Here is a 16,894-nt window from a genome sequence, read left to right as displayed (position 1 = left end):
AGGGGAAGGCAGATACAGAGGGTGGGAAGGAGGGGCAGGGAGAAGAGGTGACCTGGTGGTGGCCACATCATGGGAGGGATGGCAGCAGGACCCCTGGCCTGAGGGCTGGGAGTGCCTGAGCCTGTTATGTGGTCAGTGATGTGCAGCAGAGATAAAGGAGGGAAGAAAGGCTTCCTAGGAGGAAAGAGAAGGTGAATGGTCTGGCTGAAACAAAAGAAAAAAAAAAGGGCACGTCAGCACAGCCAGAGTTTCTACGATTCTCCTAAAAAATGTAATGACCTGAGAAATCCTTATGGGATTGGGCAGCATTTCCACAATGCATGGCTAGAAAAGCAAGCAAGGTGCATCCTGACCGATCCAGGTGGGATCCATCCTCTTCCTCTGCAGAGGAAGGGGGCATCTGCCCAGTCTCTTTTCCTTAGCACCTCGGGTGACCAGTACCATGTGCTGCTGGCACACTGCCCCAGCAGTTGGTTTCTCAAGGCATCAGATCCCTCAGCAGAAGGAAGCAACAAGCATGGGATAAAAAAAGTGAAAACATGAGGCTACAGCATTACTCAACCCCCCCTTTCCTTCATTCCAGCTGAGTGATGGCCCTGCTCAATGTAATGTTTTGCCAACTAGTGAGATCATGGACACACTGGGCTCTTTCAGTGGGGCATGGAGACACACACACAAGACATATTCCTCCCCTCCTTCCCCCAGCTCTTCCTGCAGCCCAGTTGTACCAACTATTTCAGAGTAAGACACCAGGTTAGCATCTGTGGCAGAGAGGCAGAAGGCACCCAACAGATGGCACCTCCTGGTCTGCCAGCTGCAAGGTTTTTGTGAAATGAGACTTTTGCCCAATGTTCTTCCCATGGTGCCTGAAGGAGGTCCAGGCTCAGTTCCTCCTTGCTGGGTGCGTGGCAATGTCTATGCCTCCTCTCTGCCACGTAGGTCTTCCAGCTCTGTCATGGCTTTGGTCGGGAGCTTCCTGCGACGGAACACGGCTGCGATCTCCTCAAAGGATTTGCCTTTGGTCTCCGGGACTTTGAAGTAGGCAAAGAGAAAGAAGATGAGAAGCAGGGCTGCAAAGATCACGAAGACGTAGGGTCCACACAGATCCTGAGGTGGGGAGAGTGACAAGAGGGGACACCACCATCAGCATCTCAGGGTTGGGAGATCACAGAATGTTTAGGTTGGAAGAGACCTGCAAGATCATCCAGTCCAACCTTTGACTAACACCAGGATCAACTACCAAACCATGTCCTTAAGGACCAGCTCCAAATGCCTCTTAAATGCCTCCAGGGATGGTGACTCCACCACTGTCCTGGGCCATTCCAATGCCTGGCAACCCTCTCAGTAAAAAAATATTTCCCAACATCCAGCCCAAATCTCCCTTGGAGAAGCTTCCATCTATTTCCTCTGGTCCTGTCACAGTCACTAAGGGAAGAGGCTGTTTCCCTCCTCTCTCCAACCTTCCTTGAGGTGGCTGAAGAGAGCTCTAAGTCCTCCTCTCAACCTCCTTTTGTCCAACCCCAGTCCCTCAGCCGGTCCTCACAGGACTTGTTCTCCATGCCCTTTGGGACATTTGTTGCCCTTTTCTGGAAATGAGGAGCTGGAGATCCATGAGGAAGCTCCACAATCCCACTGTTAAGCATTTATTTGTAGGCTTTCTGGGGGGGTTTCTCACCGCTATGTACTGGAAGCACATCCCCACAATGAAGTTGCAGGCCCAGTTGCAGAAGCCGGCGGTGGCGATGGCGGCAGGACGAGGGCCTTGGCTGAAGAGTTCGGCCACGATGAACCAGGGGATGGGCCCAGGCCCCACTTCGAAGAAGATGACGAAGAGGAAGATGGCGATCATGCTGACGTAGCTCATCCAGGCAAACTGGCTCTGCAAGAGGGCATGCTCAGCGTTAGGGCCCCAGCACGGCTCTTTAATTATCACTGATTATTTTAATTTGGCTCGCTTTTAATAAATTGCTGGTGGAGGGGCATAATTGAGGTCCTTGTGCCAGGTGCAGGCTGGGTCTATGTTGTAAATTGATGTGGGACATCTCAGCTGTACCTTCAAGCCCTGTCCTTGCTTCAGCACGGCCAGAATGATGTTGTCTTTGGTGAGCAGGGTGTCCAGTAAAGGAGGCCTCCCCTTATCTGGTATTACATCTTGAAAAGAGCTTGCACCAGTGCTATGGACTGCTTTGGTGGGGACTGGTTCCATCCTCTGCCTGCTCTGCCCCATGTCTCACAGCCTGACCCTTCTCCTGGGTGCTGGGAGGAATAATTGGTCCCTTTTTTCCATGGGAGGATGCAAGTCTAACATCCCTGCACCATGGAGATGCAGGTTTAGGTCACCCTTGCACATGGGGATATCCTCTGGGCTTTCTTAGCAAGCATGGGGTTGTGTTGTGGGAACAGGGGCTGTTGTCAGAGGGCTCAGGGAGAGGACAGGGAGGGGACAGGGGACACGTCTTTTCTAGCAGCACTGGGGTACCTCAAGGGACAAGGAGCCCACCATCCTCAGGCACTGCTGTAACCAGAGATGGCTCCAGTTACAGCCACTTTGCCCCTTCTAAGGGCAAACGTTCTCTAAATTTCTTTGAGGTGCAAATACAAAACATTCACTTAAAGGGTGGTTTGTCTTCTCGTGTTTGCAAAGCATGGAGAAAAACGTAGAGAAGTCCTTACCAGGAGTGCCAGTCCCACTGTCATGGCCACAGCACTTATTAACATGCCCATCAACCCCGCCAGGAACAGGGACCTCCTGCCTGCCTTCTCCACCAGAAACACCTGTAGGAACATGGGCAGCACCTCAGTCTCCAGCACCAGCACTCTCAGAAGGTTCAGTCAGGTCCATTAGCAACGAGCAGCCCACAACCACACTGCACTCCTGCCCCTCTTGCTCTCCTGGTAAGAGATTTTATGTGCTGGTTTCCCAGACTCAAGAACTGTGCTGGTGGCTGTTAGGGAGCCAGATGGGACAGTTGTCCTGCCAAGGGCAAGACAAACCCATGTATACTCAAAACTCATGTGTTTCCAAGCTCTCAGGAATCCTACTGCTCCTACACAGCTATGGACTTCTTTTATCCTTTTTTTTTTTTTTTTTTTTTTTTTTTTTTTTTTTTTTTTTTTTTTTATGTATAGCAGCTGGAGTCAGGATTTTTCCTTCAATGACTCCCAGATTCCTTCTGCTTCCCTGGTAACCCCAAGGCTTAGCTTGCTCCTTCTTGTCCTCTCTTGGTGGACTGCACTCATCTTACCCAAATTTCAACACTGAAGTCAGGACTGATCACTTCATCCAGTTGGGAGACACAAGTACCTCCAGAGGAGAGTGCATCTGGCTTGCCCAAAGATACCATCAGCTTCCCTTTGAGGCTGCCTGCTCCTTCCTCTCTGCTTGAAAGGACACCTTTGGCCACCAGCTCAGACTTTCCTGCCACTACAGCAGGGGGTTTATGCTTCCAGGGGACCACCTCTTTTGCTGGAGGCAGTTCCTCTGCTCTTCCTTCCCTTGCCAAGGTCCACCTGACTGTCAGTGCTTCTGCTTTGTCCTTGGGGTCTGTCATTTCTTGACAGATGCAGGAAATCTTAAAGTTCTCATGGCCAAAAGAAGCAAAAAGAGCAGATGCCGCAGGCTACAAGTACCAGAGCCCTGGGGCAGAGATTGAACTGCAAGGGTGGAAAGGAAACCTTCCAGCTGCACACCTCCATTCCTCATTTCACAATAAACATCAGCAGTTTCTCTGTGTGGGGTCTGAGATGGTTTTCCCCTAAAGCAGGCTCGCCCCCAGACCTCCTATCTCATGTGTGCTGGACTAAGATCTCTTAGAGCTGTGTATTTCTACTTTGCTAGTCCTGCCTTGCCATGGGCAAAAGTCCTTTGCTCCCTAAGCCTCTCTAAAGACATGAGGAAAACCAGCTTGGCCTCTCCTGATCTTCTTTTAGTAATGACCACACTAAAAATATTAATTGCCTGCTGATTGGAGAGGAGCAAAGGAAGGGAAAGGCTGTGGAAACAGAGCCATCCTTTTCCTTTTGCTGAGCACCACCTTGACAGGGTGGGGAGAGGAGCTGAGTTCCTTTGATTACTGGGGATTAGCCTTGGGAGATCACTGGGGCAGGTGCTGAGTACACACAGGAAACAATTTTGAAAGATAACACCTAAAAGGGAGATTGTGAGCTTCCCCATCTCAACCCCATCCCCTGCCTGCATCCCCTGAGGAAACGGGACCAGCAGGATCTCAGTCTCAAAGGGAGCTTTTATCCTTTTATGATTTTTTTATCCTTTATGATTTTTGTAACAGAACCATAAATCATATATTTCATATTTCATATATCATATTCCAAACCACGTTGGGGTTCACTTACCGAGATAACTGTGAAGACTGTGTTCACCACTCCAACACCAATGGTTGCATAAACTGGCTGGTCAACTCCAGCTCTCTCAAAAATGTTTGTAGAGTAGTAAAAGATCTATCAAAATACATTAGGGTGAAGGATTAGGCATCTGGGCTGGTGGAACTTTTTGTTCTCTTGAGGGAAGGGTTGCGCTTGCTTGGCTGAGATGTGAGGTAATTTAATTATGATTATTTTTTCAACTTTTTAATGGCTTGTTATAATAATTAAAGCAGAAACTTCCAAAGGAGCCTGAGGGAGTTAAAAATCTCATTGAAATTCTCTTCCTGAGCTGCTGCATTTGCACATTTAAAACAGTTTTCTTCTGTGTAGTCCCATGTTCAATCTTAAAAGCCAGATCACCAGCACTCAGTGCTGGAGACCTTAATGTGACTGAGTTTTAAATGAATTTTAAAATACTCTTACTACTTAAATTTCTCCTTACTCTCAAAGAGGAAGGTGATTCCCATCTTGTGGAAGTTAAGGGCAGGAGGAAATGGGTGGCTGACCCCAGGGCACAGCAAGGAGCTGGGGCAGCCAGGCTGTGGGGTGCTTGTCCCCATCTCAGCCCCCCCAGCCTGGGCATCCCTTGTCGATGTCAAAATGCAATTTGAGTTTTGAAAGCTGGTGGGACAGAGGCACCAAACTTTGTAAAGCAGCCACCAGGCTTTAAAGATTTGCATCTTAAGCCAGATTTGAGAAGGCGGCTCCACGCTTCGGGATATAAAATGGCAATTTCTGATATCCCAGGAGGTGCTCCTGGGATTTCTGATATCTCAGGAAGCTGTTTAGCTAAAGAGAGCTAAAACATGGTGATTATGTGGTTCGGGTGTGAGGTGGGTGACAGGAGAGCTCAATGTGGACTCCCTGTGCCACCTGGTTTCATCCTGAACCCTTCTCCTCTCCTGCAGCCTGGCTGGGCAGTGAGGTCCACATTCAGCATCAATGATGGGGGCTGAGGAGCCTGCTGCAGCTCCAGGAAAACCTTTTCTTCAGCCCCCCAAGGCTTGGATGGAGCTAGCATTGCCTTTTCATGCTTTTTCTTTAAAGGGAAGTGCTTTTTGGGAGACTCACCGCGTTGATTCCTGAGAACTGCTGAGATATCTGCACCATCAGTGCCACGATGACAGCCTGCTTGTACTTTGAAGAGGTGAAAAGCTGTCTTATGGAGACTTTCTTTTCACTAGCAGCTTCCTGCTTTTCCTTTTCCATCTCAGCAATCTCTTTCATCGGGTCACAGTTTCCTCTGAGCCTTTTCAAACCTTAAGAAAGAAAGAAAAAAACAAATTACTGACTTTTTTTTGTTGTTTGGTGGATAAGGAGTAAAATAAGGACAAGAAGGTCTCCAGCCAAAACTCAGGATAAACCAAACACATAAACAATATTATCCTCTTGCTCTGAGGGCTCCTGTGGCACATCAAGCCCCAAAAGAGGGGCTGCCCAGCAATGGGCTGCTGCATGTTGGCTCTGTTACACCTGGCTGAAATCCCTTCCAACCATGTGGGGTTTTTGAGAATGGCATCTGCTAGATGCAACATCCCTGATGGAAAGGAGTAACACCCTAAGGCTCACACCACTTCCAGCAATACAGAAGCAAATGTGTCTTAGGGAGTGACTAAATACAAGTGTCCAAAATCCTACAAATGTGCTGTGTGGGATGGAGCAACTATACCCAGTTACACCTCTGAGCCCTCAGCTGAGCCTTTCCTTCTGTGTTTAATACTATGGATAGCAAGAAAACAACTCCAGACAAGCCCAAAAATGTGTCTCTTACTTTTTTTAGCTTCTTCCACCTTGCCCAGTTTGATGTAAAGGTATCGGGGGCTCTCAGGGCAGAGTAAGAGGAGGAAGAACTGCAGGAGAGCAGCCACACCAGACAGACCAAGGAGCAGGGGCCACATCTCATCATTGCCCAAGAGAAAGTCCAGTCCGAGGACCTGGAATAATTCAGGCATATGTGAATGGTTTATTTTGCACCCTAGAAAAAGAAAGCAATTGGCCAATGTGGCATTTTGAAGTGACAACCTGGAAGAAAACAAGAAGAAAATACCAATTCTCAGCCCTAACAATTGTTTTTCTTTAGTTGTGATGTGCATTTATGAGGAGGGAATGAAGAGATGGCATAAAATGTCATGAGCAAGACTTTGGCTTATGGGTGCTGTGGGACAAACCTCTGCAAGCCTCTTCTCCACCCTGGGGTGACTTGATCCTCCTTGGAACCATGGGCAGGAGAGCTGTGCTTATCCAGAACCACTGCATAAACAGCTCAGCAAATGCAGGCATGCTGGTGAAATGTTTTCTCCTCAGACTGTGCTCTCCTGGGATTTTAGGGTTTTTATGGGCTTTTATGTGGTTATGTGAAGTTTTTCTGGATGTGTTGGTTCTTGGTACCTTTATATGCCAGCCTGTCAAGAAGCTGGAACTCCTGCCATGGTGGGAAATGCTGATGGAGATGTTGGACTCTGCTTCTTGATGAAGCCATTTTTGAGTACCTGAACATCAGGGATCTCATGCTCAGGATCCAGCCTGACTCTGCTGGGATGTGTCTAAAGGATTTGTGGTGAAGAGAAGAAATGGCAAAAGTGCTTTTGATTTCATTAGAAGGCATCATTGTTAAGGACACCTCTGACTGAAGGCAGGAGTTTAGCTGCATTAGAGCAGAGTGCTTCCCCTTCTCCTTCAGTTTTGGGGTGGAATGATGGTGATGATCTCTGAAACACCCTCTCTGGAGTCCTGCACCTTCCTTCTTACCTGGCTGATGAGGATCCCTGTGACAATAGCAAGCTGGTGCAGGGTCCCCAGTGCTCCTCGAAGGGCCGTGGGAGAGACCTCACTGACATACATGGGCACGAGTCCAGAGGAGAGCCCTGCACAGAGCACACACAGGTGTCACCTCTGCTACATCACAGCTCAGCAACCAGCAGAAACCACTTCCCAAGTGGGAGAAGAGGACAGAGCTGCAGCCCACATCACACCCAGTCCCTCCTGCCTGGCTGGGAACCACCTGCACCCTGCCAAGGTGCTCCCTGAATCCTGAGCCCCGAGCTGGGAAGCCTTCACCCTTCCACACCTACAAATGAGCATGGAGCAGAGATCATCTGCTGGGAGAAGTTATCACAGAGCAAAGAGCTTAAACCTTGCCTTGAACCTTCAGAGCCCGTTATTGTATTTGCACACCCACAGCAGTGATACTGAGCTGCTGTTTCTAAGCTAATTCTGGTGTAATTCCATATTATTTGCCTGCTATCCTACCCTCTGTACACTGCTCCTGTGCTAGCTGCTCATTCCCTAGGGACCAGCCTGGCTAACAACACACTCTTACAGCTGCCACCAGCAAGATCCAGCCTTGGAATATAGAGAAGGAGACTTGCTCCTTTCTAGGCTATGTATAAAATAAACTGATTTCCAGATAGAACCAAGCCAAATACTTCTGGGAAAGATCATGGATTGAGAAGGACGGGCATAGGGGGGAGAAGGGAACTCCCACCTGTTAAACCTCCTCTTCTGAACTAATAAATAAATGAATATATATATATACACGCATAAATATTTAAAATCAAAATAAAGTCTAAGTGCTGAGGATGGCACTCACCACAGTACAGCCCCGTGACTGCTCTCCCAGCGATGATCAATATGTGAGATGGCCCAAATTTTGCCAGCCCCATGAGGAGGTTCCCAATGATGGAGAGGATGTTGACCACCAGCATGGCTTTCACCCTGCAAGGCAGCAGCAGCACAGCTCCTTCTGGCACCTCTCTCCCAGACAAAACCAGCCCTCCCCACACACAGTCAGAGAAATCAAGTGACTTAATCAGCGTGACAGGGGACAAAATAATGGTCAGAGCAGGTCAGAGCTCCAGGTTCTCTGCAAGGGCTGTTCAGATGCCCTCCTCTCCCTTTTTCCCTGGAAAGGAAGGGGAGGATTTGGATGTGAAGCAGCTCACAGCTGCTTGTCTGAAGTGCTCAAAGTTGCAATAAAATATCTGATTTCTAATTGAGTTGTTTTTTCTAATTATTGGTTTTAATAAACCAGACTCCTGTGAAGGTTGCAAACATTCTTTTGGAGGTTTGAGGGTTGGTTGTTTTGTTGCTTGGTTTTTTTTCATTAAATTGTGGAAAAGAACACAAATTGTTATTTCAACAGGGAAGAAACAGTTCTAGGGTTAAAAATCAAACAAAAAAGAGCTCAGGCTGTGGCATGTGAGTCACAGCACACAAAGTCCTCTCACCTCCCCAGCCGGTCACCAATCCAGCCCACGGTGAAGGAGGAGATCATGCCACCAACAGCAAACATGGAGACAGAGAGGGACCAGTACATGGTGAGGATGTGTGAGGAGGTGCCAAGGTCCTCACCAGGGTCAGCTTCGGGTACAAGTGTGGCCTCAGTGCCTCCCCAGGGCTCTGTGGCAGGGACAGTGTCATCCTCCTCAGAGATGATGGTGGGAAATATGTCCGGGGGGGCGATGCCCAACACACGCCCGTAGTGGGCTTCTATCACCTGTGATGGATAGGAGGAGAAATTACATTAAGTCTTTAAATCCCTTCAACCCCTGGTTTATTTTTTGCTTTTTTTACTGTCCCAGGAAAATTTTTTCATCGCAGGCTCCCCAGGGGTGGAATTTTGGGCTCCAGATAGCCCCCCAGGACCCAGACCTCCAGCAGGGAGGGATGGTGCAGGCAGACATGGAGCATCCCCCAGTGCCCAGGGACAGGGGGAGCACAGTGCCTGGATTTGGCACCCACAGAGAGGTGCCACATGTCCCTCAACCTGAGCACAGGGACTGTGCTATGATGTGCAGAGCCCAGCTCCTTTCATGGGGGTGGCAGCAGGGGCTCCTTCTTCACTGCCTTATCCTGGGGGGCTTTGTACTGCAGGACATAGCCCCTGGGGAAGGGATGGAGCCTGCTTGGGCTTCTGCAGGGGACAAACCAGCCCTGAAGCCCTCCTCCCTTGGCTGTGGGAAGGGCTCAGCTTACCTTCTGGGGGGCATTAATGACACCCAGGCTGTAGCCATACTGGAAGAATCCCAAAACTGCAGCGAAGACAGAGAGGACCAGGGTTCCCGTGAGGTGCTGGGGGAGGAAGCAGAGAACAGCTTCACCCTGCTGTCCTAACCCTGCCCAACCTTGTCCCCAGGGGCCCTGGGACAGCAGCACCCCAAATATTTTATCAGGCTCCAAAGGAGAAGGGAAGGCTGCTGGGCATGGGCAGGACCACAGCTAGAGCAGAACTGCTAGGAAAAAAAAATGTGGTTTTCAGCAGTATTATTATTCCCATCTCAGTTAAAATTATCTGATGATCAGCTGGAAGAGCTCTTAAAACTAAAAAATAACCCCTTGGTCTCTTTGCCCCTGCGCTCAGCGTGCAGACATCAAAGAGCAATTAATTAATTAGGGGAGGGAATTTTTGTTGTTGTTGTTGCTTTTAGTCTTGGCAAGCAATAAATACCCTTTCTCAGCGCTGGGCTCCCACAGAAAAAATCCCACAAAAATCCCACCAAGCCATAGTTACCTTCTCTGCTTGCATTTTGCTTTTCTTGTCCATCCTGCAGCTCCTCTGCTGTCCTCCCTGGAGCAGTCACTTATCCTGGGCTGTGGAGTGAGGGGGGAGCTTGGGCAGGGAAGGAGGGAGCAGGGCTGGGATGGAGGCAACAGGGATCAGGAAAACTGGCTGGTGCTCTGAGAGATGGGACTATATCACCTCTGGAGTTAATGAGAAACCCAAGCCTTCCTATGTGGCATTTGGCCACTGCTCAGCTCAGAGCAACCACTGCCAATCCTGTTTTGGAGGGGACAAATGAAACAACAAGAGACCCACAAAGACATGGAGTGGACCTGGGAAATGCAGATGAACCAGCTGAAAGGCTGGCTTGAGGTTCAGTCCCATGCTGTGATGTGCCAGGGACTTGGGATCACCTTATAGCCTATTTTGAGATGTTCAGCCTCTTCCTCAGGGTCTGTGCTGGGTTTATGTGCTACTTTACCTCTTGCTGAATTTGCAAGAAGAAATCTTTCCAGGCTGTGCAGCAAAGGAGCCAGAAAATCACAGAGTCATAGAAAGTAAAGGGTTGGAAGGGACTTTGAAAGATCATCTAAACCAACCCCCCTGTCAAAGCAAATGAGCAAATGAGCGTTTTATTTAATTATCACACTACCTGCTTTAAAACACATTTGTGTGTGTATGTAACACACACAGACAAACAAATACAAGTGGTGACCCTGACAGCTCTCTCTGTACTCCTACAAACTCCCTGCACACAGCCCCTCGGCATGGAGCTGCCACAGGACCAAACCTGTGGCTGCAGGGCTAGTACACACCTGCACGTGTGCATCCCCAGCATCCAGAGACAGATCCATGGGGACTTGGAGATGGAACACACCAAAATTGCCCAGAATATTACAATACCACATTATTTTTTTTTTTTTGCTAAAAAGCCCAGAGGGGCTGAATTTCCAACAGCACCAGCGGATCGCGGTGCTGCTGGGTATCGCTGATGGCAGCAGATATTGCCCCTGCCCTATCAGCAGTGCTGATGCTGCCAAACATCTCAGCCCTTTGGCTTGGGCTGGCTCCTCATGAACTTTGCACATCTGCAGAAGCTGGTATGAGCTGGTCTCACTGGGGCTTTGCTGTCCTTGGCATCGTCGGCGAGAGGAGCTGCGGGGCCAGGGCGGATGGTGGCATCTGCAGCAGAGGTGCCGAAGTCTGGAGAAGTTGATTAATGCCATTACCTCCCAGATAAACCCCTGATGGGTCCAGCAGCCAAATTACAGCCACTCATTGGATGGTGCTCTCAGTCAGCCTGGCTTCACGTGGGGACAAAATGTCCTTTCTACTGAGGAAGAAAGGAAAAAAAAGAACACCAAAGATGAGCGTAAGACCGCTAATCTTTGCACAGTAAAGTAAAACTTTAACTGGAGGAGAAGAGTCCATTGCATTAACACAGGCATTGATTCCAGCCACAGCACCTGCATTCCCCTCTTGGGCAGACGTAGCTGCAAGGGGGAGGGCCCCCAGGCTGAGCTTTTTGAAGTTTTTCCCCAATATTTGTCCTTCCTGCTGAGATCTTTGCCCATGGTGTTTGTTTGCTCGCTGTGCGTGGATACCCAGGCATTTACAAGCTCTCTTTCTTTGCCCTGTTGGTTACGTGCCTCCACGCAGGGGGCTGGCAGGATTAGGCAATTAACAGGCTGCTCCAGTTTGACTTGGAAAACAAGAGAGCCCCGACCCAGCATCCCAAAACAAAACCTTTGGGAACTGTGAAACTCCTGGCCAGGCCCCCTGTCCCCTCCAGGATCTCCATCCCATTGTGGGGGAGGGATGGGATGATAAGGGATGAGAGGATGATGCTTTTCCTTGTACCTTTCCCAGCCCTAAGGAGTGGCCCTTCCAAAATTTCCATGGAAACTTTGGATGCCAAAGGTTGGAATCCCCAAAGCCACCAGCATCCCTTGTCCAGGTCTGTTGGCATGAAGTTATCCCTGGGGTCCCCGTGTCCCCAGAGCCCTGCCCCTGGACAGCCTCAGCACATCTTTAGTGACATGAACAGATCCAAACCCCTGTTTTGCCCCCATGCCCAGGGCTCTGGATGTGCTGATCAGCAGAGTTCAGCTGGAGGCTGATCCCAAGGCTCCCAGATGGGAGTGTAAAACTGCCCCCTTCCCAAAGGGGCTGCCAGAGCTTCCCACCAGGACTGCTCACTTGGAAAACAGAAGCACAGTGCTCCTAAGTGCTGGGTGAATGATCAGCCCTGGCAGCTTTACAGCCAGCTGTGGGACCACTGGGTGCAGAACCCAGCAGAGTGACAGCTCAGGAGTGACACCCACCCACCCCACGCTGGCCAGGAATTGTTCAGAGAGCTGACCAAGGGCAGAGAGCCCAAAAAGGCAAAGGGGAGATGGCAGCTGGCCCATGGGCATCTTCCCTGTAGGGCCTGCCCTGCCATCTTCATCCTTGCCAGGACCCCACCTTCACCATCCTGGAGCTTGTTTGTACTTTCTCTTGTCCAAGTTCAGGTGATCTTTGAACATGTCTGAGGGTGAAAAGACCCACGAGGGTTTCACATGGCTTGTGTGCACGGGGCTTTCCTTGCCAGGGCAAATGGAGCAGCACAGCCAGAGATATTCGTCCCACAGATATTCAGGGGAGGTGGTGTGATGCAAAGGTGACAGATGCAGGTGACAAACGTGTGTGGCTGAATCCTGCCGTGGCTCCAGGTGACCCCAGCCCGAGGACATCACTGCTGTTCCCAGGGAAAGCACTTCAGGAATACAAAATGTCACTGTTCTCAGGGCAGCACCATCGTGTGCCCCAGGGTTTTGTGGCATTTCTCCAGGGCTCCTGGCTCCCAACTCGTCCTGTAGCTTCTCATCACCCAAATGTGCAGAATAGATCAATGCCAGGAATCCTAAAGAGAATCCAGCCCCTTAACCCTGGGTCATTGCACCTTGTGGGATGAATCTTAACTTTTCCTGATGGGCATAATTTACATTAATTGCAAGCAGCAGGGCCTGCACCCTTTATGTTACTAATTAATAAAGTGTGAGAACGGTGCACAGTGCTACTGCCCTGCTTATTGCCCACTATATGTTGTGTCTGCTATAATTGGAGCTGTTGATGGGTTAAAGTTTATGGTTCAGCTTTCCTTTTGAACAACTGACCATGCTGGTACCTCAGTGGAAGTAACTGAAAGACCCCATAAAGACCAAGAGGTTTTTTACCTGTGGCTGGGTAATTTGTACACCATTCTAACTAGAGGCAGCTTTGATATTAAAAAAACCAAACAAATAAACAATAAGGAAACAAACAGAAACAAAAGTGGAAAAAAAAAAAAGTGAAAAAAAAAAAAAGGGAAAAAAGAAAAGGGGGAAAAAAAAAAAGGGAAGACATAGACCATAAGGTTGTGGCTGTCTAGGTAAGGGCTGTCAGAAGCTGGAACAAAAAGAACACAATATATCTTCGTTTTCTCTCTCCATGTGCAGGGCAGCCTGGGGCAGGCAGCAGTGCTGGGAGCTTCAGGCTGACAAAACACAATTTAGAAGAGAATTTGGTGCATTTACAGCACAGCTGTAAAGATATCAAGTGTGCTGGCCTTGCACCTTCCAGAAAAACAGTGGTGTTAAACCAGAGAAGTTTAAGGGGGACCTTCAACACCCCCCCCCCCCCCTCTTGCTTTAGGTGGTGCAGCATCTCCCGGGCAAGAAAAACTGGGAAGCAAACCCAGGAAACCTCTTCTGCAATAGTTTGTGATAAGATGGGAAGCAGCAGCTCTACAGCAGAACAGGGGCAGCAAACAGATATTTTCTGCCCCAAAATTCAGAATATAAACGGCCCCGAAACCATCAGGCAACAAGAAAAATAAGAAAAATGCCATTTGATAATAATACTGAAACAGGTTTGAAAATCCATTCAGTGCCCACCAGCAGCAGCCTTACCTTGGAGCATCCTTTCCCTTGGGAAGGGTCCCCAGCACCTTCTCAGGCTGAGCACAGCCCCATGGCAGCTCTGGGGCTTTTCTTTCATTTTCCACTGAGGGTACAGCTCTCCCCTGAAGCTCACACAATATTGCACAGAAAAACTGGGAATAATTGAATCTGCCAGGGGCTTGAGTGGCTCCTGGTACACCCAGACAGCATTTCTCTTTTTTTCCTCTTGCACCACTGCTCAGCTGAACAAAGAAGTTTCCTTCCCTGGGTCAAAACTCCCCAAAAGCAGGGTTTTAAGAGCAGGACAGGTTTTGTTTCTTTAAAACGGTAAAATCAAGTAGTTTCTGAGAGCACTGATCAACCACAAACATATTTTACTTACAGCAGAAAGCGAGCGACTCAAAGCTGGGAATATCTGGAAGGGAGAGAGTGTCTTTATAACAATCATGGGTTGATTTGGTAGGAGAGCAGAAGTTTTCAGGTGGTGATGGCCCCCTGGCAGCTGCTTGGGGCTGGGGCAGCATCTCAAAGGCTACGTCCTGTCCCCCCACACTCCTCCTGTCCCCCCAAACTCCTCCTGCCCAAACCCACCACCTTCCTGAGACCCTCCAGACACCCAAGGGCATCCCAGCCCTACAAACCCACTTCACTGCAAACAGGTAACCCCTGGATTGTCTTTAGAAAAATGTAAAAGGCAGGGCTTAACGTTCAAGTTTTGTGTTTTATTGTGGTTGGCAGCAGAAATGCGTTTGCTCTATGGGATGTCCACGTGCACACTCTGTAGACAAGACTGTGTTAATACGAGTTTCTTACTCTTTTAGTTTCCAAGGACTCTATGGTTTGAAAAAAAATACATTTACCAACTACCTTATGTTTAAACACAACAATTCCCTTCTATTTCCTCAGCGTACCCAAACACCCACAATAAAAAAAAAATAAAAATCCCACAAACGTTCAAAGCTGTGTCTTTGTCACTTCAAAGGGGACCAAATAAACCAACAAACCACTTAGTCTGCAACATAACAAAAAAGGTCTCGGCTTTATTTTATTAATCCTTTAACCACAGTGAAAATATAAAGAGCTGGTGGCAATCGGTGTCTGTGATGGGACTCGGGTGGGGTTTTAATTCCAGCACTGCAGTCTTACAGCCATCACTATGTTTCTCAGGCAGGCTGGGCCAGCAAGAAGGTGAAGAAGACACCTGCAAAGCTCCTCCTGCCCGTGCTCCTCTGGACACCATTCCCAGTGTGGGTCCCACCGCAGGCAATCCCTGCCGGTCCCCAACCTGCCCACGGGGCAAGGGTGGCCCCGTCCCATCCCCACCTCCCCTCCATCATCTCTCACCCTTGATAAAGATTCAAGTTTGACCAAGTCCTGTTGCTTTAATCATTTTTTAATAAAGCCATCGTTACTGAGTACACCAAGATTGCCAGTTAAGCTCTCTATATGTCGCTGGAGGTAACAGCGCTGTGATCGACAGCGGAACGGAGAAAAAAAAGAAAAAAAGAAGAAAAAAAATTAATTAAAAAAAAAAACAAAACCAAAATCAAACTCCCCCCCCAAAAAAAACCCAAACCAAACAAACCCCAACCGAAACGAGGTAGGTTAAAAACCAGCAACACAGACCTTATTATGCGACACCCCAACACCACAGGCGGCCATGCTTGCAGCTACTGAGAAAGAAAAAACCCCAGATACGCACCCAAAACGGAAATCAACTGAGCAGAGTTTTATAAAGGACACGAGATTCAACCTGAACTAAACACACGCACACACGGTTCGGCACGGATGTTGTCTTCCACTGTATGTTGGGTAATTCCTAAGGAGCGGAAGGGGTGGAAAAAAAACGAGTAGAGAGACCCTCGGAAACCACACACACATATATATATATAATTTTTTTTTTTTTTTTTTTTTTTTTTTAAGCTCTTTACAAGCCCAATCCAGCAAGGTGGGGGACAGGCAGCTCCTTTTTTTGCTCTCCCTGAACCTCGGCTGCCTCCGGCTCCGGGCACCCACAGCTTGCACCGGTTTTGGCATTGGGGTCCATCACCCCCGGCACCTCCAGAGCCATCTGCAGCCACAAATCCCACACCTGGGGGTTGAGCACGGGGCTCTTCCGACCTCTTCGTTGTCCTCTCCTCCTCTGATCCCCCCGGCCAAGCCCCGGGGCAGGTGGGCACCTCTGGAGTAACAACAAATGGCACCTCCGGCCCTATCAAGACACACCATTATGTGAAGATCCATATGGAAATATGGATTGACAGACTTGACAGAAATGGTAGCTGATTTTTATTAGTCTAAGGCTAGTAGTTTAGCCATTTAAAATCCATTTCCCAAAAGAGGGGAAAAAAAAAACACCCTATTATTTCTTCTCTTCTTTTAAAAATCCGTTAAGCCGTTGCTGCCAAAAGCAACATGTAAATGTTGGTGAAGGCAAAAGATTTCTAAAATTACCCAGCTATACGGTTATGGCCTTCATCACAAAGATAAAAGGTACATTTATTGTGCTGTCTCTCACCAGATTTAATTGGTAACTTTACAACATACTATATATTTGATGCTAGCAGGCAGACAGAATTAAAAACAGACTTTTTGACACTGTTTCTTTCCCCGATCTTACAAAGTAGGGGAAACGAAGGAAAGGGTAAAATTAAAAAAAAAAAAACAAAACAAAAAAACCAACAAAATAAAATAAAGGAAAAACTCATAACCCACTATAACACAGCGTAATCAGGAGACCTCGGGGGGTCCAAGCGTGAAAGTCCATCCCTGCCCGCAGCCCCCGCCCCGGGGGAGCGGTGTTCCTGGGTGCCCTCTGCACCTGCCTCTACAGTGTTAGTCCTCGTGTTTAATGTCCTTTAAATTAGAAATAATGCCATGGTGGTGAGTGCCAAGTGCTCCTCTGTTACCAGTTCATCATGGAGTTTCTGTTGAGGGTCATGAAAAACACTTGGCTGCTTCCTCCGGATCTCACCGACGCGAAAAATACCTGTTTGGATGCAAAACCAAACAACCTTATTAATCTTTTTGTTAGGTGAAGGGAAGGTCTCTTGATTCTCTTGATGAGTGAGGAAAGAAGGAACTGCCC

General features: G+C 48.6%; 2 protein-coding genes across 6 annotated transcripts in view; both read right to left on the bottom strand.

The window, feature by feature from the left end:
* Window positions 1-248: 248 nt before the first annotated feature.
* On the bottom strand, window positions 249-10,053 carry SLC2A2 (solute carrier family 2 member 2). Its single transcript, XM_071752668.1, has 11 exons — window positions 9,893-10,053; window positions 9,358-9,453; window positions 8,610-8,878; window positions 7,973-8,097; window positions 7,132-7,247; window positions 6,155-6,317; window positions 5,455-5,642; window positions 4,354-4,458; window positions 2,674-2,775; window positions 1,676-1,879; window positions 249-1,107 (listed from the first exon to the last, which is right to left on the bottom strand). Exons 1-11 carry the CDS (start codon window positions 9,923-9,925, stop codon window positions 916-918), a joined length of 1,593 nt encoding a protein of 530 aa, XP_071608769.1. The 5' UTR covers window positions 9,926-10,053; the 3' UTR covers window positions 249-915.
* A 5,488-nt stretch (window positions 10,054-15,541) lies between these two features.
* The window catches only part of TNIK (TRAF2 and NCK interacting kinase), a 142,958-nt gene continuing 141,605 nt past the window's right edge, over window positions 15,542-16,894 (bottom strand). For 4 of the 5 annotated variants that reach the window (XM_071752662.1, XM_071752664.1, XM_071752665.1 and 1 more), the window contains one exon: window positions 16,073-16,795. In XM_071752662.1, coding sequence (XP_071608763.1) covers window positions 16,712-16,795 — 84 coding nt within the window. In that variant the 3' untranslated portion in view covers window positions 16,073-16,711. Of the gene's footprint in view, window positions 16,796-16,894 lie in introns of all 5 variants that reach the window. The other variant, XM_071752666.1, reaches the window with a different exon arrangement.

The sequence above is a fragment of the Heliangelus exortis genome, chromosome 9 (genome assembly GCF_036169615.1).
Source record: "Heliangelus exortis chromosome 9, bHelExo1.hap1, whole genome shotgun sequence".
Lineage (NCBI taxonomy): Eukaryota > Metazoa > Chordata > Aves > Apodiformes > Trochilidae > Heliangelus > Heliangelus exortis.
Note: the sequence above shows the minus strand (reverse complement) of the source record. Positions and strands in the feature narration are given on the sequence as shown.